General features: G+C 35.2%; 1 protein-coding gene across 5 annotated transcripts in view; it reads left to right on the top strand.

The window, feature by feature from the left end:
• dnmt3bb.1 (DNA (cytosine-5-)-methyltransferase 3 beta, duplicate b.1) overlaps nucleotides 1–21,307 on the top strand; it is a 70,933-nt gene that overhangs the window by 36,472 nt on the left and 13,154 nt on the right. For 4 of the 5 annotated variants that reach the window (XM_056449151.1, XM_056449150.1, XM_056449152.1 and 1 more), the window contains 10 exons: nucleotides 1,840–1,998; nucleotides 3,819–3,926; nucleotides 4,433–4,574; nucleotides 9,905–10,045; nucleotides 11,276–11,320; nucleotides 13,581–13,660; nucleotides 13,981–14,093; nucleotides 19,000–19,183; nucleotides 19,269–19,353; nucleotides 20,500–20,645. In XM_056449151.1, coding sequence (XP_056305126.1) covers nucleotides 1,840–1,998; nucleotides 3,819–3,926; nucleotides 4,433–4,574; nucleotides 9,905–10,045; nucleotides 11,276–11,320; nucleotides 13,581–13,660; nucleotides 13,981–14,093; nucleotides 19,000–19,183; nucleotides 19,269–19,353; nucleotides 20,500–20,645 — 1,203 coding nt within the window. The remainder of the gene's footprint in view (nucleotides 1–1,839; nucleotides 1,999–3,818; nucleotides 3,927–4,432; nucleotides 4,575–9,904; nucleotides 10,046–11,275; nucleotides 11,321–13,580; nucleotides 13,661–13,980; nucleotides 14,094–18,999; nucleotides 19,184–19,268; nucleotides 19,354–20,499; nucleotides 20,646–21,307) is intronic. The other variant, XM_056449149.1, reaches the window with a different exon arrangement.

The raw sequence follows: 21,307 nt of genomic DNA, 5'->3' as shown, positions 1-21,307 counted from the left end.
GGACCATTTATTTTATTCTTTTTATTTAGCTTTTTCTTCTTTTCTGCTGTTGGAAACACTGCAGTTGCATGAAGATGTTCTGTTGTTATTATGTTCGCATGTTCCGAGTGCTCCGGTTTCCCCCACAGTCCAAACACATGCGCTATACGTGAATTGGGTGAGCTAAATTGTGCATAATGTATGTATGTGAATTAGAGTGTATTGTGTTTCCCAGTGATGGGTTGCAGCTGGAAGGGCATCTGGTTCGTAAAACATATGCTGGATAAGTTAGCAGTTCAATCCGCTGTGGTGACCCCAGATTAATAAAGGGACTAAGCCGAAAAGAAAATGAATAAATAAATGAATGAATAAATATACATCTGACCACCCCTATAATAACTCATACCATTGTGAATGCATGATCACGCCCAGCAGGCTATACAGAAAAATGATTCAGTTGGTGGATTGAACACTGGCAGAAAGACACTGTAAGGGCCAGGACACACCAAGCCAACGTCAAACAACTTACACCAAAAAAACATCGGGTCCATAAAGCTGCATTTGATCACACCAAATGGATGAAAATGGACGGATTAAAGAGCGAACATTCTGCATGGAGAAGCATGTGCCTTCCTGCATTGCGGGGGGCTATATCTGTTTTCTGGTTTAGAACAGCAAAACCGTGACTTCTGACACATGCGTGCAAAGCGTAAAAAAGCAGTGTTTAGTATTATCATAGCAATTGTCACTTATCACAGAGCGAATCACACCTGCAAGTGTCTGATAATCTAATAATCTATATCGTTCCAAATGTTTGAGAAATGTGGTGAAATTACAGCCACCCAGCAAACAATGTAGTGTTTAATAGACGTCTAATAGACATCTAAACGTAGACAGCTTAGCTAAAACAAGGCTAAAGTTGGTCTGTCAGTGAAAATCTAATAGACATCTAAGAATAGCCCAAAACTAGACTAGTCATCAAATAGACAGATTAGACAGACTTTATACGTGTAGTCATTCATTTCTGTTTATTTGACCACTAGTCTAGTTTTGGGTCAGCCCAAATTTAGTCTTGTTTTAGCCAAGACGACTATGTTTAGATGTCTATTAGACATCTATTAGACATCTTTTAAAAACAAAAAAATGCTTGCTGTGCAGCCTCTTCGTTTAGTTTGTACATCACTTAACTATTTCACACTCACCCTCTGATTCATTGCTGAATAAACAGTCAGACGGCTCTCTTCAGGCGATGCCATTTTGACATGCTGAATTGGGCCAGCAAACACCGATGTTAACTTGACGAGACAGACGAATGAGTGGCAAGAGCCAATGGCCGACTGTTGACTTGGTGTGTCCCAGCCTAAAAGTGTTCACAAAGCACTTTTCTTGCAAACCAGGTGTTCGTCCCTTCATACTGTTTACTCAAAAAGTAAAGGAAAATCATACTCCAAGTGTGTATTTTAATAGACATCAACGTTTGCTAACATGGAAGTTAAACAGTAAAACAGTGGTTACTGTAGGTTACTGTAGGTCAGAATCTGCTAATTATCCCTCAAAAAACAGAAAATTGTAATCAAAATAATAAAATGTAAATAAAATTTAGTAATGGGGTGTGCTTGAAATAAATATATGAATTTAGTTCTCTAAAACATGCAAATGTATTACACAAACTACTGGAAGAACCAAGCTGACCCAGCAATAGTCAATACATAATCCACACACTGACTTCACATCCTTATTGTTGTGGTTGTCAGGTAAAGTATGCCTGTATGTGTAAAACATGAGATGCGATGGACATGAAACTGATGAAAATCTTCCTGTATGTTGAATTGCGTCTTGTTTGCACATCTTTTCTCTCAGGATAATAAAGGTTTTGGTATCGGAGAGTTGGTCTGGGGCAAGATAAAGGGCTTCTCGTGGTGGCCAGGGATGGTGGTGACCTGGAGAGCAACTGGGAAGAGGCAGGCCTCCCACGGCATGCGCTGGCTTCAGTGGTTTGGTGATGGGAAATTCTCAGAGGTAACTAAAAATACAACACCTGCAATACTGATACCAATACAATTACGGATGAAATTTTGTCAAGAATTTCAGTAGCACAGCAAAACACTTGAATGCACTTGAGCATACTTTAAAGAAAACTTTAAATATTTGTGTAAATGTTAAACATTTAAATGAAAATACTGGTTTAAAGGGATAGTTCACCCACCCAGCAAAATAATCTGTCAAAATGAAAAACAAGAGTATTTTGCTTGCGTCATTGGCAGATTATTTTGCTTGTTTTAAGGAAAAACTGACTTCAATTTTGGCATTTAATTTCTTAAAACAAGACAATATTTTTTACTCGTCTAGAAGATTCAAGTATTTTTAGATATTTGGACTACAAACAAGACAAAAAATCTGAGTAGGAAAAGCATTTTTTTGCAGCGAGTAGAGGCAGCTCTGTTATCATTATAGTGATAATCCTACCCATTAAAAAGTCAATTGCTTGCAACTTTTGCATTATCCTAGAAACTCTGTCAATCCAAAGAAAATAAAACAGAGATTTTATTACTAATTTTATTGCTAATTGTATTACCAGTTGACTGATTTTGTAAGGAATAATTGATGATAAAAATTTGCTCAACGAATGTTCATCAGCCAATCAGAATCACGCATTCAGCAGCAGTAATGTAAGCTTAAATAAACAACAGGTGACCTTAGTGATGAAACACATGAATGGCAAATAGATTTTGTAATACTAATACAGTTGAAAAACTGGTATTGTTACATTGTTTTATTGATGTTTTGATTTGTTCCTTCCTTGTAAAGTGCTGGTGCCTCTTACATCGCTAGTTTGAAATTAATATCTGTTATTATATGCACGGTAGAACAAAACATTTGGCAGAACTAAACAAAATGTGTGTAAGGTAATTGTTGAAGGCAAAATTATTAGCACTCCTGTGGAATCTTAATTACTTTCCAGATATTTCCCAAGTGATGATTAACAGAGCAAGGATTTTTTTTGTGTGCGTTTATTATTATATTTTTCTTTACATTTGTTTTATTTCACTAGCTCAGCTGGAAAAAAAACATTATTAAAAAATGTAAAAAAAAAATTTTAATTGGCTACAGAACAAACCACTGTTGTTCAATGACACGCCTAATTATCTTGCCCAGTTAAACTAATTAATCTAGTTTAGCTTTTAAATTGTACTGTAAGCTGAATTAAGCTGCGATCCCACTAGAGTTTGAGCATGCGAAATTCTGTAGTATGGCGCTGCGCTGTAGTAATGCATGACTTGTTTAAAGTGGGATTAAACAAGATGATTAGACATCTAAAAAAGCGAGCGATTGGTCCATTTTTTTATATTTTGCCCAGAGAGGTCATGTTTTGATCCTCGATTGGTCTCACACAATCAAGTGATGCAATTTCGCAGGTCAGAGCTCACCCAGCTTGATCTTTGCAATGCAACAAACTGTGAAACTTGTCGCACAAGATGCGTTAATAGTCTGACGCGTTCGTGTGCGTATGAATGGAAGTCTATGGGGAGGAAAGTGCTGTGTGACCGCAGCTGTACTAGTATTAATAACACGTAAAATGTTATGTTTTGTCATCACGGCAAAGACAAACGTGTTTTAAAATTATTATGTTTTATATTCTATATTTTATATTATGCTGTGTTAAGCAGCACTTTGGAAATATTTGAAAAAGAATGAAAATTTCCAACGGCTTCAACTTCAAACCAAAGAAATATCCAGAAATAGAAACATCCAAAATTTCTCAAACATGCTGTGTTTTGAATTGTTTTTACCTTGAACCTTGTTTACATTTTGACCCTGCTGCCATGTGTTCCACGCAGGTGTCTGCTGATAAACTCGACTCTATCACAGCCTTCCCGAAATTTTTCAACCAGTCATCCTACACCAAGCTGGCCTCCTACCGTAGAGCGATCTTTCAGGCCCTTGAGGTAAGAGCAGAGAGCACTGTTGTATACCACTGACACCACACACCTGCTTCTGCAATTAGCCAAATTCATTTAATAGAAACCATGTATACCAATATGCATTTTCTGTTTTGAACTGCGTATGTGTTTGTGTGTGAGATAAGTTTGTGGGTGACTGGGCAAACACTCATCTGGAATTCCCCTGAGCTCCCTTAATTATCTCTCTGTGAATCGTAGCTCCTAACAAACTATACAAAAGCATCCAAGTTCAGACACGCACCAGAACGACAGGACTGGTTGTTCTTTACTTTCTCTGTTGATGTCCCCCCCTCCTCTCTCTATACAGCATGATTAATATCTGCGATTTGTCTCCATTTCCACTGAGAGGATAAACTTACTGAATGTGTGTTATTTTAGATACAGTACACATAGTTGGCTTTGTTCCACTTGAGACATTTGTTTCATAAATGGTTTCTGTTTTCTTAAAGTTATTCTGACGGACTGTTCTCATGCTCCCTGTGTGTCCTCAGGTGGCTAGTTTACGTGCAGAGAAGACTTTTCCTCCATCTGAGGCAGACGGTCTTGAAGAACAGATAAAGCCCATGCTCGACTGGGCTCATGGTGGCTTTCTGCCCAAGGGTCAGGAGGGCCTGAAACCCAGAGAGAACGCAGGTGAGAACATGTCACGGTGACAGCATCTCAGATCACACACCTGCTTCTTGCACTTCTAAAGTAATGGCATTAGTTGAGTCTCACAGGTAGATTTTCAATTTTGTTTTTGTTCAACAAATTTTTATTTATATTGAAATAATGTTAACAAAAAAAATATGATGTAGACGATCAGCATGTAACAGCATTAAAAAATACATGTTATAAACAAAATACAGGAATATAGGAGGTTGTTAAATATTAATAGTAATGCCAACAACAACAATAATAGTACAAATATAAAGAATAAAAACAAATATTTTAAAACAATTATATAAAATAATTCTACTCCAATAAACTATACATGTATTAAAGGGTAATTAAGGGTAATATTCAGATTATCAACTCTTAATTGAAGTGAAGTGTATAAAGAACAGTTGACAGAAACAAGCAGCTTCTCATTTCGTCAGATTGGTAGATCAACAAGAACTACGGTAACACTTTAATTTTATGGTCCAGTTGAGTATTAGTAGATTGTCAGCTTAATATCTGTTGATACTGCTCTTTCAACAGACATTAACTGACTATAAGAAACTTTGCAAGTACTTGTCAACTTACACTAACCCTAACCTAACGGTCTACTTATAATCTAATGAGAATTAGTTGGCGTGTAGATACAATGTAACTTAAGTTCAACAAACGGACCATCAAAATAAAGTGTGACCACAACAACATGAACACAAGCAGAACTTGCATTGGGAGCATTTTCACCTTCATTCCAAATTCTTGAACAACTGTATTTCACCTTTAAAACTTTACAACGCGGTATATAATTTTTTGCCACTAGATGGCATGTATTCACGACAAACAAATACGTAGTTCGATGATGGCTTGACTGAGTGTGAAATCATGGGAGTTGTGATCTTCGTTGTATCTTGATTCAAAAAGATTCAAATGGCTGCGCCCGCTCGTACACAGAGAATAAGGTGAATGTAACAAAGGTCATGAGAGACAGGTGAAAACAATCAGGATAACATGGTCTAAATATAAGGGTGGGGTAACTGAAAATGAGGAAAAAAGACAAGAGGAGCACATGGCCAACACAAATTAAGGCAAATCAATGTATACAAGCACAGGACAAACAGGGAAACATTAAACACTGACAGGACAGACAAGACTGTCAGACGAGGACCATGACACTTACGGCACGGGACTCTTACAGAAATCATGTTCATGGATGAGCTAAAGTATCCGAGACTTATTATCATGATAGTATGAAGCAGAGGAAAGCTGTGGTCACAATGCACTTTTCTCCCCACAACCTTTCATTCATATGCACGCGAATGCGTCAGACCGGAAGCGCAAGCTTGTGCATCAAGTTTAAAAATTCGCTATGTTGGAAAGTTCAAGCTTGGTGAATTCTGACCTGGGAAATCGCATCACATGATTGCGTGAGACCAATTGAGGCTCAAACATGACTTCTCTGGACAGAAACTTCAAACATGTAGCAATCGCCTGCTTTTTTAAATGTCTAATCATCTTGTTTAATCCCGCCCCTTTTTGCAGTGCCGTACAACAGAATTTCGCAAGCTCAAACTCTAGTGTGACTGCAGCATTAGACTGAAAGCCATCGAAGCAAAACGAGACGAAAAAAGAGATGAGCGTGACGTGGCATTAAAGCAGCAGAGTTTTTATTATGCCACAGTTGATTGCTTGTGGTTCTTCCATTGACTTTATGTAAATGCTAGATGAATGCAAATCGTAATCGTATCGCAATCGCAATGTCAGGAAAATGTTGTGATTATATTAAATAAATAATAATAATAAAAGTTTAAAAACAAGTTAACATTAATGCATATATTTCATTTAGTAAAAGAATGTTTAGTTTTACAAATACACATTTCAGCATTATTACTAATCTGTGTGTGCAAGTTGACTCAGGATACCATTTATAATCACAATTGCATATCGCAATATTGACCTCAATATTTACTATATGAAAATTTTCCCATATCGTGAAGCCCTAATGAAATAGAAAAAACTTCAATAAAAACAATAAAATAAATGTATTTTAATTTTAATCAATGTCAGCGGTCAGTGTGGTACAGACATCATGTGGACCTCTCATAATATGAGAGGAGCACACATGGCTCAGAAAATACCGTTAGCTCTAAGAAAAGCTGTAGGTTCATTGTGATTTATTGTGGTTTGATGTTGTTTCTAAAACAATATGTCATTCAGTTTACAAACTGTCAAAATACAATACAAAATATCAAAATAAAGAGAAACATAAAAACAAACTGTTAACTTTTGCCTTAAATTGTTTCTAAAGACAGCAGTTTCTACTGGCAAACTTTCAAGCATTGCTGCATTGCTCACTTGTTAAGTCATAAACAGCGTTAGCAACAGGAAAGTAATGTAACTCGTTGGTCAAGTTTTTCTCCACTTATAAAAGCTGTCATTCAGTGGGAAAGGTATGTCAGACTGCAGCTTATCCAGCAATTGTTTTACACAGAGCATTTTTAATTTAAAAAGTGTATTATTTAAATATTATTATTTTTAAAACATTAACTTGAATGCTTAATGGCAGCAGTGTAAATCTGTGTCACCAATGTGAAATATTTTACTGATACACATAAATTACAGTTTCTCTCAAGCTTTTCTGTGCTGCAGAAACACGAACACTTTCATTGACAACAACAGAAAAAAAACATTCAGCTGCCATTTCTGCAGAGCAAAAACACTTCAGTGGACACGCTACATTTCTATTGCCTGTATTGGCTTATATAAGGGAAATAATTAATGCACTAACAACTTTGTAAACAAAGCATGTTCAAATTCTGTGGAAATCTGTTGTGAAATCTTTGTGCAGTTGCCTAAAAATCAAGCAGCTAGCCCTCAGGCACCAGGGCTCAGTCAGGTATTGGCAGATTACACTCTTACACTTTGGTATTCAGTTTGGGATTCATTAGAGCTGCACAATTGCTTTTAAAAGCATTTTTAGCAATGCATGACAAGACAGATTTCACAGTGGGTTTAGATGGATTCATACATGCAAAGCCTGAAACCAAACGGTCACACGTGCATTTATATCTATTTCCTCATTTTTTCCAGGTGATATCAGAGTGTTTCTGTGTAACTCATTCCAGCATAATAATAAGGGGCCTTTGCTGCAATACCATGGCTGCAGCAGGAACAATGATATTACGTAGTACTGCATCTAGTAGCTACGTAGCTGGGAACTTGTATATCATTGTGCTAGCTGCAGCCATGGTACAACAACAAAGTTCATTGACTATTACGTCAGAATGAGAGTATAGATCCTAGCTGTATCGACCTAGCAATCTTTTATTTTCCATCATTCTTATGGTGCGTTAATACCAGACGCGAATGAAGCATCAAGCATGAGTGATTTACATGTTTAGTCAATGGAAAGACACAAATAGATATCCTGCAGTGTGATTTGTGCGAATGAAACTGTGTGAATTGAGCGTTTTGCACTGTTAACATGCGAGAAAATCTGAACTTTACCAGACATTCGCGCTGTGTTAACCAATCAGGAGCTAGTTCTTGAAGGGGTGTATTTATGACAAAGCACTTGCAGTTGGTGTCCCGAAGGGAAATCCTGGTGCCGACAATGGACAACAGCTCATCAAACTGGGTTCGATTCACTCAGAAGCACCGCGGAAAGCTTCCATAATCCAGGTTCAGTTTCTGCAGGAGTTTGTGACCTCACAGAGCTGGTGTACCTCTAAAAGAATATAATTGACTCAGACATGGCGCCAAACGAAACTACACTGTTTTTAAGCCTTTCTAAAGCATATAAAGCACAGCTAGTCTCTCAATAAAATCCATGTTAGCCATTTAGCAATGAAGCTAGAGTCTTCCGACAGACAGAAGCCCCGTTCATGACGTGAATCCACATCCATTGTAAAATGAATTTGACATACGAATGAATCGGATTTAATGCGCGAATGAAGGGAGAAGTGAGTTTTGAAAGGATTGTTAATATTTTGTTTTCCGCAAATGAGGTTTTGGTAAATATAATTCTATTTTAGTCTTGTCTTTTTCATCAACAACATTGTATTTGGATATAGTCCCAGTTACCATTAAATGACATTGGTTTCATATTGTCATTATTTCATCTTAGTAATGAGGAAAAAATGTTAGATACAAACATTTTTGTTGGCTACTGTCATTTATTTTTTTTTATTTCCTGGTCTTTGATTTCTCATTAAATAAAAGCAATATTCAAAACATTCATAACCTCAGAGCTGGTGCTGTCATTTGTGGCAGGGTTTATTATACCTCCTCCCATTTAAACAAGTTTATCAAGCCCATTAGTATCTCTCTAAAACTTCCATTTCGAAATATATCAAAGTATTACATCTTTGAAGATTTTCAAGCAACAGTAATTGATTTCAAATAGTCAACACTTAAATGATATTTCAGTTCAGCATCATAACTCGATAATATTTCTGCATGAACATGCTGAAGTGCCATTCTCTGGTAATGCGGTCTTACTGCGGAATCAGAAAGAGGAAATAGCATATCTAATTGCTGTACGATTTATAGGCTGCAGGATTTTTCCCACAGTCATTACAGATGTGGTTTGTACGAGTCTAACAGCTGCCTGTCTGTTTGGTTGTATATTTCTTGAACAATTTTTTGCATGTTTAGGGTAATAATTTGGCACAAAATTCCAATTTTCAGGTTATTACCTGCTGAAATTTGATTGTTGGCAGTCATGTTTTGTTTGTTTTTGGCCAAGTTTAAAATTTTTCAAAACACAAATCATGACACAAATTATATTTTGTGACTAATTGTGGATTGAAAATCGTTTTAATATCTAGAAAGAGTAGAAAAAATATTAAAAGAAGAAAATACACTGGAATTATTATTATTTTTTGTAATATGAAGTTCTTGTCAGGGCACATTCTACTAACACTGTCAATACTTTTATGACAAACATTTAAAAGCCATTCAAATGAAAGGAGAAAATATTATAGAATATAATATACGAAAAATATATATTGAAAGAAAATTAGCCATATTTAATTAATTCATTTATTGTTTAACATTTTATTTTGTTTTTATCATTATTTCTATAATTTTTATCATAATTATTTTCCTGGGAATCAAGCACAAACTATTTCAAATAATAACATCTGTAGCATTGTGAACATTTTTGATAATAACCCCTTTTATCTACCTGCTAGAGTAGTTCTCACAACACAAATAAAGTGGCTTCATTATCTGATCTCTGAAATCTACATGTCATTATTCCTCTATGCATGTGTGAGCATGTTTGATGGTAAGAGTGAGTAATGTCAGTGTTGTGTTGTCTCTTCCAGCAGAGTATTGTGTTTTCCCCCTGGCCTCAGAGAGCTCAACGCTGCTGGAATCCAGCCCTCCAGAGTTTCCCCCTTCTGCCAAAAGGGCTCGACTCACCCTCTGTAAGGCCAAACCTGGCACTGAGGAGGTCTACAGCAGAGGTCAGAGGTCACACAAAGCCTGAAATTCATGCTGATGGGTGTCAACAGGCCAAATGTGATGTCTTGAGAATTTTCTGTGTATTCATTCTAGTCTTGGCAGTTGAATCGAATAGGCTTGCAATGAGAATGCAGTGTGTAAATGTTGACAGAATTGTATATTTTTTTCATATTAATTGGCATTTGTGACCCTGGACTACAAAATGTTGCACAAGTATGTTTTGAAAATAGCTAAAATAAATAGAATGATTTTCTTTTTTGCCTAAAAATCATTGGAATATTAAGTAATGATCATCTTTTTTGAAGATATTTAGTGAATTTCTTACTGTAAATATATCAAAACTTCATTTTTGATTAGTAATATGCATTACTAAGAACTTTAAAGCAAAATTTTCTTAGGATTTAGATTTTTTTTGTTCCCTCAGATTCCAGATTTTGGCGTAATATTGTCCTGTCCTGACAAATTATACATCACTAAAACCATATTTATTCCACTTTGATGCGATGTATAAAACTCAATTTCTAAAAATTTACACTTATAACTACACTGTAAAACCCGAAAAGTTACGGTAACTCAAACCATTTGAGGAAACTGATTGCAACAAACCATTTAAGTTCAAAAACTAATCCTAATGAGTACTGTGAACTTAATCCATTTAAGTAAATGTAAGTAAATTTGAGCACAGTAAAACCCAATAATTGAAGAAAACCCAAACCAACTGAGTGCTGTAAAACCTTATAAGTTAAAGCAGCTCAAAGCGTTGGAGGAACCTGATTGCTACAAACCATTTGAGTTCAAAAACTAATCTATACGAAGACTATGAACTTACTCTATTTAAGTTGAAGTAATGAGGTTTTTCTTTAACTCATTACCTTCAGCACTGAGTTAAGAATTAATTTTCAGTCAATTTTGAGTTAACTACACTCATTTTCTTTTAGAAACTTTTGGGTTTTACAGTGTAGTTTTGTAATCCAGGGTCACATACAGTATATGACTAATTGATAACTAAATGTCATGGAGGTATTAAAAAAAAAAAGAAAATACCATGTTTATTTGTTGAATGTCTAAACAATTGTTTCAGTCATATAGATTTGATATATACATTTTTAGAATTGAGCTCTGTATGCAAATGTCATTTAGTAATGATGTCATTTAATTTAATGCACTGAACTTGATGCAATATTTAGGTTTAACTCATGGTAGAGTTTGATTGTCGTTTCATGTTTTTTCAGAACAAATGGTCAATGAAGTTTTGAAGAATCACAGAAGTATAGAAGGTGTGTAATGTTTCTACTTGTTACATGCACTGTGTTCACCCAAAAAAACACAAAATTCACCCAGAACACATTTTTGCAATTCAAAATGTGTTAATGAATTATTTTAAGAATGTTTGAGATGTGACAGAAGACAGAACGCGGTAGTCAAACACAGAAAACTATTGCATGTTTGAGAAAAACAATTCAGTCAGATACAAAAACACATTTAGCGTAAAATAACAGCGGTGACTCAATTTCAGGATCCTTTTCCAGCCCTGTTCTCTTCTGTCCTACCTGTTGTCTAAATCTCAACACTTCTTTTTATCAAATAAAGGCAAAAAAAAATAACAACCATACAAGAGCACTTATCACCTCGCAATATAGAATGTAATCAGCTATTTACTCTACAAAGGCTCATTGGTAGAGATAGATTATGCTGGTTTGGCAGAGTGCATGTTTACAAAATAATACGCCTTAATTCAAATATATATATATATATATATATATATATATATATATATATATATACACACGAGTAGCAGTGCGATATGGCAATGGTTGGAGGCATGCATAGGCATGCATTAGCATAAGGCCACAGGCAGTGACAATATACAGCAATATTGCACTGATACTCCTGTTATATCGCATTTATACAACAGTTCAACAGCATAATTGTGTATATAAAAAAGAACATCAAACACAGTCTAAATATCCTTTTGTATGAGGAACTACTTTCTTTCGCCAATCATTTACATCTGCAGCTGATGCCAGAACAGCAGAAACCGTAGCTACTTTAACAACGTCACCAGCTAGTATTTGAATGATTCTCTAGCGTTATGTCTTAAGTGATGTCAAAACAGGTGATTTTTGCTCACATTTTTAAATTCTTTTAAAATCTCTTAAGATTACCCAGTATTTCTCTGTTGCAATTGGGATTTCACAATAATTAACCTCGAAAAAATAAGAGCAAAGCAAACAATAACAGTTTCTGTAACATAAATACAGCATTACAAAATACAAGAGAGAGATCGACTCAGAATGTCACTTACCTGATTGATAATGATTTGTTGTTCTGAATATATATATATATATATATATATATATATATATATATATATATATATATATATATATATATATATATATATATATATACATATATATATATATATACATATATATATATATATATATCAGAACTATTAGCCTCCCCTTTGTAGTATGTCTGATAATATTTTTTCTTCTGGAGAAAGTCTTAGTTGTTTTATTTCAGCTAAAATAAAAGCAGTTTTTAATTTTTTAATACCCATTTAAGGTCAAAATTGTTAGCCCCTTTAAGCAATTTTTTTTTCGATAGTCTACAGAACAAACCATTGTTATACAATAACTTGTCTAATTACCCTAACCTGCCTAGTTAATCTAATTAACCTAGTTAAGCCTTTAAATGTCACTTTAAGCTGGATATTAGTATCTTGAAAAATATCTAGTCAAATATTATTCACTGTCATCATGCCAAAGATAAAATAAATCAATTATTAGAAATGAGTTATTAAAACGATTATGTTTAGAAATGTGTTGAAAAAATGTTCTGCCGTAAAACAGAAATTGGGGGAAAAAATAAACAGGGGAGCTAGTAATTTAAAGGTGCTAATAATTCTGACTTCCACTGTATATGATAAAATTATTATTATTATCATTGGATCATTAGTAGTAGCAGTAGTAGTAGTGGTATTTTTTCATATTGTTATTTTCTGGCAGAGTGCTATAATGCCAATGGATGCCACTGTTGGATATCATTTTCATTTCCCATTTTTACAAGCAAGTTAAATCGCATTTAAATCATTGCAATTAAACAAAGAAATTGTTATTGTATATTTAGCTGCCTATGTGACAACATGGCAAAGACAGCAGGCTAGCACTCTGGCACTACTGAATGAGGATGGAGCCTTCTCATTTTCAACATCCACACTCGCCATAACATTAAACTGCTACAAATCTGCTATAACTTGATTGCCACTATTAAGTGACAAGATTAAAACATTTTTAACCCCATTTACACCTGTATTTAGTGTCATTCAATTAAATGAAAACAATTTGTCAAAGTATCTTTAATATGACCAATAATAGGTGTATTAGAAAACTCGTTTACAAGCAAGTCAAGCAACAGCAAGACAATACTCATTACATTACTGTTCCTCTGTTTGAATGCCTCCAAGAATGAGTCTATTGTGTTTTGCTCATTCATCAATTATAACAAAGTCTGCTTGGTTTTGTCCCGTAGAGTTCTGCCTCTCTTGCGGAAAGACAAGAGTGGCGACCTTCCACCCGTTGTTTGAAGGAGGCCTTTGCCTAACATGCAAGGTAAGGTTTGTCCTAATTCTCCACATCCTCGAAACACAACACACAACAAACTCGAGAGTCTGGGAACATGCTTCTCCAACACGCGCTGACACGATTGCTCATAAAAGTGTCAAAGAACAGCCCTGGATCCTTTCACCTGGACACCAGTATTGCATCTATCGATTTCCTTAAGGGGACAAAGGAAGTGTCTGGGCCGTATCGATTTCACTGTGGATCGTTTCCGTGATCGCTGCATGCATAATCCTGTTACCCGCAACTTGAGCCACTGCTTCAAACAGGCACTGCTGGTTAATTACTCATGTGTTTTCTTTACATGTCAGGATGCTTATCTAGAGAACTCCTACATGTACGATGATGATGGCTACCAGTCGTACTGCACCGTGTGTTGTGGCGGCCGAGAGGTGCTGCTGTGTGGAAACGCCAACTGCTGCAGGTATGAAACTCATCATGATTCCCACAAAAAACACATAGTTGACCTGCAATCTCTCACTCAATCTTGCGTTTCATTCTACCTGCGTCTTGGCATTTCGTCACACTTCACTTCCATAACCGCTCAAGCACCACCACCACCACCACCCTGCACAGCCTCTGTACTGTTCATTTGTTTGTCTACTTCTCTTGAATATATTGACAAGTGTTTCATTGGTCACACTTTATTTTAAGGTAAAATTCTTGCTATAAAACAAAAAATAACTAGGACTTTTAGTTGAGTCAACTGCTAATTTGCTGTTTATTAATAGTTATTAAGGTAGAGGAAGATCAAACAGCTAATATCTTAATAATAGACAGGTAATAAGCCAAGTTAGTTAATAAGGATAATTGGAACTTCAACTAAAGTGTTACTGTATAATTTATTTACCTTTAGCCTCAAACTGACAATCTTCAAACAGTTTTGTTTGTAAATCGGCTTTAAGACAATCATGTTTCATATCAGTTGATAGTTCTGATTTGAAGTGTTGCTTTGTATTTACTAAATTCAATTCACCTTTATTTGTATAGCGCTTTATAGATTGTGTCAAAGCAGCTTCACATAAAAGGTCATAGTAAATAGGAACAGTGTAGTTCAGTTTTTAGTGTTTAAGTTCAGTTCAGTTTAGCTCAGATCAGTGTGGTTTAATAATCACTACTGAGAGTCCAAATACTGAAGAGCAAATCCAACGATGCGCAGCTCTACAGATCCCGAACCATGCAAGCCAGTGGCGATAGCGGAGAGGGGAAAAAAACTTCACTAAATGGCGAAAGTGAAGAAAACAAACCTTGAGAGAAACTAGACTCAGTTGGGCACAGCCATTTTAATTTCTCCGCTGGCCAAACGTCTTGTGCAGAGCTGCAATCTCAGCGGCGGAGGCTGGAAGCTGGCCTCAGCGACGACTCATCTGTCCCTGGAGCGTCACAGGAATCAGTCTCATGTTCCACTCCTCCATGACCACCACAGTAGCTGCTCGGGATACTACCCGGTCCAGGATATGGAAACCTTGGGATCATCTCGTCGTTGGTCTTGGATCGAATCAGTGACTCTGCATAGTCTGAGGGCCTCGGGAAGAGTATCCCCAGGTGGAAATGGAGAATAAAGAGAATAATTAGCGTAGCTGCTGTTCATAGTGTATATAAACAAGGTGCAGAAACCTGTGTGGAAGCCCGCTAAGTGGTGCACTGAGTGTATGCTTTACTAAACAGATAGGTCTTCAATCTATTTTTGAATAGATAAATGCCTTTACCTTGTAGTTTTAAGATGTTTGCTGTGGAATAATGGTTTTCAAAGCTAACACACCCTGCAACTGTAGATATAATATATAGACCAAAGTCTATACATAGATGATATTAAATATATACATAGAAGACAAAACATTTTTATGTGTGAAAGGTTATTCCATTTGTTTAGGAATTTAAATCTTAACATTTTGCAAACAGAGTCTGTGATATGTTGTGGTTTCTTGAATAGTATTAGTTTATAATGTATTGATGTCCTTGTTACATTGTAACTATTTATTTAACTGCTGATTAATAGTAATCAATTATATGTACTTACTATATGGTTAGTAAGGATGAACCGATACCGCTTTTTTCAAACCGATACGAGTACGAGTATTTTAATTATGTGTACTTGCCGATACCGATACTCCTTAGATTTGGTTTCAATGAAGTTTATTTGTTCGTTTTTTTGTTTTTGCTTTTTGTTTTTTTTTGCCTGTAGCAAGGATGAGCACAAAAATCTTTTAACAGAAGGCTGTTCCAAGCCAAAAATATTCACACATTATTGATAACCCTGCGACTCCAGACCTAATCTATTAATGATTAAGCATGGACATTTAAAAGACTAGTTATCTTGACATGCGTCCACGACTTCACACATTACACAAAGTGTGTGCAGTATAAGTTACCTTATGAGTCACTCTCATTGCATATTGGGGACGCATAAAACCCTGTTATGCAGGATTCTTTCATATTCACGAGTCTTGCCTTTGATCCGCGGGTCAGGTAATCAAAAAGTCGGCTACTTGATATTTAACTATGGGTGGGTCGCGGGTAGATAAGATCAATAGCCTTAAATATGCAATGCATACTCTTATTTTAAAAATCATGCAAACATCATCTCACAATGTTTATTAATAAATAATCTTATTTTGTATTAAAACAAAATGATTTAGCACTGACAAGCCAACTGCAGAAAATCACTTTTTCCGAAGTTCAGCTCTTCTTTTTGCACTTGATTATTATGCGTTTAATGTTAAAAAGCAATATTGAATAGCCGGCATATAACCAAAAACAAGATCATATCGTTATAAATATTCCATTAACGATACTTATCGAAATATTTATACATTTACATGGTGTTTATTGAGATTGTGTGATCTGTATAGGCTATCTGATCTTTACAGAAGCTGTAAACTGCACGCGCTCGGTGACCGCAGCTGTTCAGCTGACTAGAAGCTTTTATTTAGCCTGTAGTCTTTAGTTTTTTTACATAATGTTCTATTACTTAAAATTTCTTTCATTTTTTATTTATAGTTTAGAAATAAAATGAGTGCTAGCTTGTTTAGCTGTGATCATTATGCAATAATCATATTGCATATTCGGTTTATTCTTCAGTAGCTTATAGATTTGTTAATAATGTATTTTATAAATGGATTGTTTATAAGGACTAAGCTATTAATATATAATACATTAGGCTAATTAATACATTGAGACATTGAAGTCAGGTAGGACAACAAATCACATTCATGTAGTGAATTACTGTTGAGTGGTATCAGTGCGTGGTATCGGCCTTTCATGTCCGATACGAGTACGAGTATTTGAACCAAGTATCGACCTGATACCCGATACTGGTATCGGTGCATCCCTAATGGTTAGGGTAAGAATGTGGGTTGTTGCATGTAATTATGCATAATTCATTGTAATTAGTATAGTAAGTACATAGAACCAGGGGTGGATTAAACAATAAGTGAAGAAAGCGGCTGCTCAGGGCCTCAGGAAATCTGGGGGCCCCCAATAAATATCAATTATACCTATAAACTATATAAAACATTGTTTTCTATCATATTTTGTATGGTGAGAGTCAAACAAATACATTTTTAATGTAATTAAATAATAGTTATATGTATATATATATATATATATATATATATATATATATATATATATATATATATATATATATATATATATATATATATATATATATATATATATATATAAGGACTGTAGGGCCCCGAAATGTCCCAAAACACCATTAAAATATGCTGGGTTTAATGGGTGGCAATGTTTTGAAAATGTTTTTTGTAAGCTTTAGGACGTCTGTGATAGGCTAGATTATATTGTTTTGTTTTGTTTCAGCAGAGAAATAAAATGGAATTAAGACATGTCTGTGAGATTATGCTTTGTTTTGTAGGGAAAACAACATTCATAATTAATCACATTAATTACATTTGAGGCACGTTGATTCATTTCGCAGCTCTAGTGTATTCTAATTTACTTCATAATGACTCAACTGTAAATGAAAATTAAATAAAAGTAGAAAGGGTGCATTTTAGGACTGTTGGGCCCCATGGCTGGAATTGCTTAGGACGCCCAAATCACTAAATCTGCCCCTGCATAGAACATATGTAACAAGTTCACTTTAAAATAAAGTTTCTTTTTATTATAATATATATGGTGGCGCAGTAGGTAGTGTATATACAGTTGAAGTCAGAATTATTAGCCCCCCTGAATCATTAGCCCCTTGTTTATTTTTTCCTCAATTTCTGTTTAACGGAGAGAAGATTTTTTTTTCAACACATTTATAAATATAATAGTTTTAATAACTAATTTCTAATAACTGATTTATTTGTCATGATGATAGTAAATGATATTTGACTAGATATTTTTCAAGATACTAGTATCCAGCTTAAAGTGACATTTAAAGGCTTAACTAGGTTAATTAGATTAACTAGACAGGTCAGGGTAATTAGGTGAGTTACTGTATAATGATAGTTTGTTCTGTAAATTATCGAGGAAAAAAAAATAGCTTAAAAGGGCTAATAATTTGGACCCTATTAAAAAATTAAAAACTTTTTATTCTAGCCAAAATAAAACAAATAAGACTTTCTCCAGAAGGCAAAAAATATTATCAGACACACTGTGAAAATGTCCTTGATCTGTTAAACATCATTTGGGAAATATTTAAAAATGAAAGAGGGGCTAATATTTCTGACTTTATTTATTTATTTATTTATTTATTTTCGTTACTGAGACCAAAAATCATTCTTATATGCCATTGCTTAATGAAGATTTATTTAAAAGATTTACCAATGCTGCTTAATGCTTTTGTGGAAACTGTGTCCCCAAACTTTGTATGATTAACTGTTTATATTGAAACAAAAAACAACAAAGCAACTAGACTCAATAAATCATTACTTGCATTATACACACAATTTAGTTTTTTTTCCCTAGTTATTAACATAATCAAAAGTGTTACCTGCACACACACTCATCCTTAACTCCATAAAATGAACACTTTCATACTTTCAAACAACATTTTTCTCCTTCAGTTTTGTCACCACTTGTAAATGAGTGTAAACTGAGATAGGCCTGTTTACATAAACTGCTTGTCTTAAATCTTGCTGTTCATACATGCTGAGATTTTTTTCCAAACAGTTTAAACTTTCACTTTTCAAATGCATGTGAGGCCACCAAAACAAGAAGCTTTATTTGAAATGTGTCACGGTTTCAGTCTATAAATGGCTTAAGCATTAATCTCAAATAGCAGAATGTGTTTGAGAAAAAAGTGCACTTTACCTTTGACACGGTTAGTTTGATTTGCCTTTTTGAAGGCTGTCTTTGAACAGTGTGTCTGTCCGCAGGTGTTTCTGTGTGGACTGTTTGGATATATTAGTGGGAGCAGGAGCAGCTAACAGTGCCCGTGATCTGGACCCGTGGCGCTGCTACATGTGCCAACCTTTGCAGCAATATGGCGTCTTAAAGAAACGCCACGACTGGAGCCTCAAACTGCAAGAGTTCTTTGTCAATGACAGCGGCCAGGAGTTTGTAAGTCTCACATTCACTTTTTCTATAGAGGGAAGTTGTGTTTTTTTTATTACACACACATTATGATCGCTTTCTTTTCTTCCAGGAAAGTCCAAAGATTTACCCTGCAGTCCCAGCAGAGCAGAGACGGCCAATCAGAGTGCTTTCATTGTTTGATGGCATTGCCACAGGTTAATATGGGTTCTCTTTAGAGTCTGTGTTCACTAGGGGTGTGCGATATTTAATGTTTCTGATAATGTTATAATTATTTAGTGTGTCCCTCAATTTACAAGTCTAGAAGCATTCACTGCATAGCGAAGCCTAATAGACTATTTAGATTGAACTTATAATTCAAGTTATGAAAGCAATTTTTCTATTTGTTTATTAGAAGACAGTATATACAGTAAATTAATAGCCATCCTGAAAGAGTGTGATTTTTTTTCATCAAAACATTGAGGGAATTACATTTTCGATTAAATATCAGTCTTTTGTTTTTCTAATGAAAATAATTCCAAATGAAGTAAGAGTGAATGAATCTGTTCCTAAATGAATCAGACAGTTTGAACAAATCACTTGAATTAATGAATCAATATGACCAACGATATTGTCCAAAAGTCACTTATTTAATATCATATTTATGTATGATGGGCTTTTTAAAGTGAAGTTTATATCTAAACTATTTTCAAGAGGATCATGTGCTTATGATTGACCACAGCGGGTCCTGTATCAGCGTGTATCAGGTCCTGTATCACATGATATACCAATCAGATGAATTCAAACACATAAATAGCCGGATTTTCTTACATTAGCCATCTTCGTCTTGAAGGATTCCCTATCCACCCCTACTCTTTCCTGTCTTTCTTAATTAAATACGGAGGAGCTCTCAAGACCTACCTGAGCTTAGACTCCCTTCTCACCCAATGAAACAAGAGGGAGCCCCAGGCTCAAGGATCTTCCGAGCTCAGAGCTCTCTCCCAGGACAGCATGCCAAACTTGCTCTTACTTATCAATCATCAGATAAGTGTGAACTCTTGAATTATCATTATTGAAAAAACCCAAGCAAAATTGAGATACAATATTTGGCCAATATCGCACACTCCTAATAATCACTTTTCTGGGGTAATTTTACCATAAGTGATGCTCGGATATCAGTAATATGTATGTAGTATGTGATTTCATATGATGTAAATGTGAAGTAATGTGTGATATTATGCATATAATACAGTGACTTTAACTTTATTTTGGATACAGATTAAGATGTCATAATATGACTGTTGATTATAATTATGTTATTCACTCTGAGTGATATTAGGAATGTTTTTCATGGTATTCTGCAGGTTATCTGGTGCTTCGGGACTTGGGCTTCAAGGTTGATTTGTACATTGCGTCAGAAGTATGCGAGGACTCGATTTCAGTGGGAGCTGTCCGGCATGAAGGAAAAATCCAGTATGTGCATGATGTTCGCAACATCACCAGAAAAAACGTGAGTTTACTGTCATCATTTTCTGATTGTACCACAAGTTTGACTTTATCAGATTTATGTATATGTAAAATAAAAATGTTCACTCAGCGACCATGTTTGCAATGCCTCTAGTCTAGACATTTAAGATCACTTACATGAACGGTCAAATTCAGGAACCATTGCCACACTCACATTTAGTCTATATTCACAATTGGCAGGTTGGGTTTAATGAAAAACAAACTCTAGTGTGATTGCTTTGTTAGTGCAATTCATTTGCATTAGTATGAACACTCCCATCCAAACCAGCATATCGAAATCACTAAGAAGATAAGTCCAAGGGTGCTTTCACACCTATAGATCAATTGTTTTGTTCTGAAACAGGGATTAAAATTGTTACATTGTTGCTCTTTGTTCTTGCGATTCGCTTTCACATGGCAAAATTTCTAAACAGACCAAAATAGCTATAACAATTCATGTGCGAGTACTGTTCTCACATTGGTCAGGGTTCCATGGTTTATTTTTCAGAGTCTCGCTCAGCTGTTGTGCCTCCTTATTTTAATTTAGGACGATGATATATTATAAGGCATTATAAGCGAAAAGCTGCGCTTTAATTTTGCATGGTGACACCCACAGACATCGTCATCAAATATAAATCAGAGGAAAGACTTTCTCATACATAGCCA

This window comes from Danio aesculapii, chromosome 23, assembly GCF_903798145.1.
Source record: "Danio aesculapii chromosome 23, fDanAes4.1, whole genome shotgun sequence".
Classification (NCBI taxonomy): Eukaryota; Metazoa; Chordata; class Actinopteri; order Cypriniformes; family Danionidae; genus Danio; species Danio aesculapii.
Note: the sequence above shows the minus strand (reverse complement) of the source record. Positions and strands in the feature narration are given on the sequence as shown.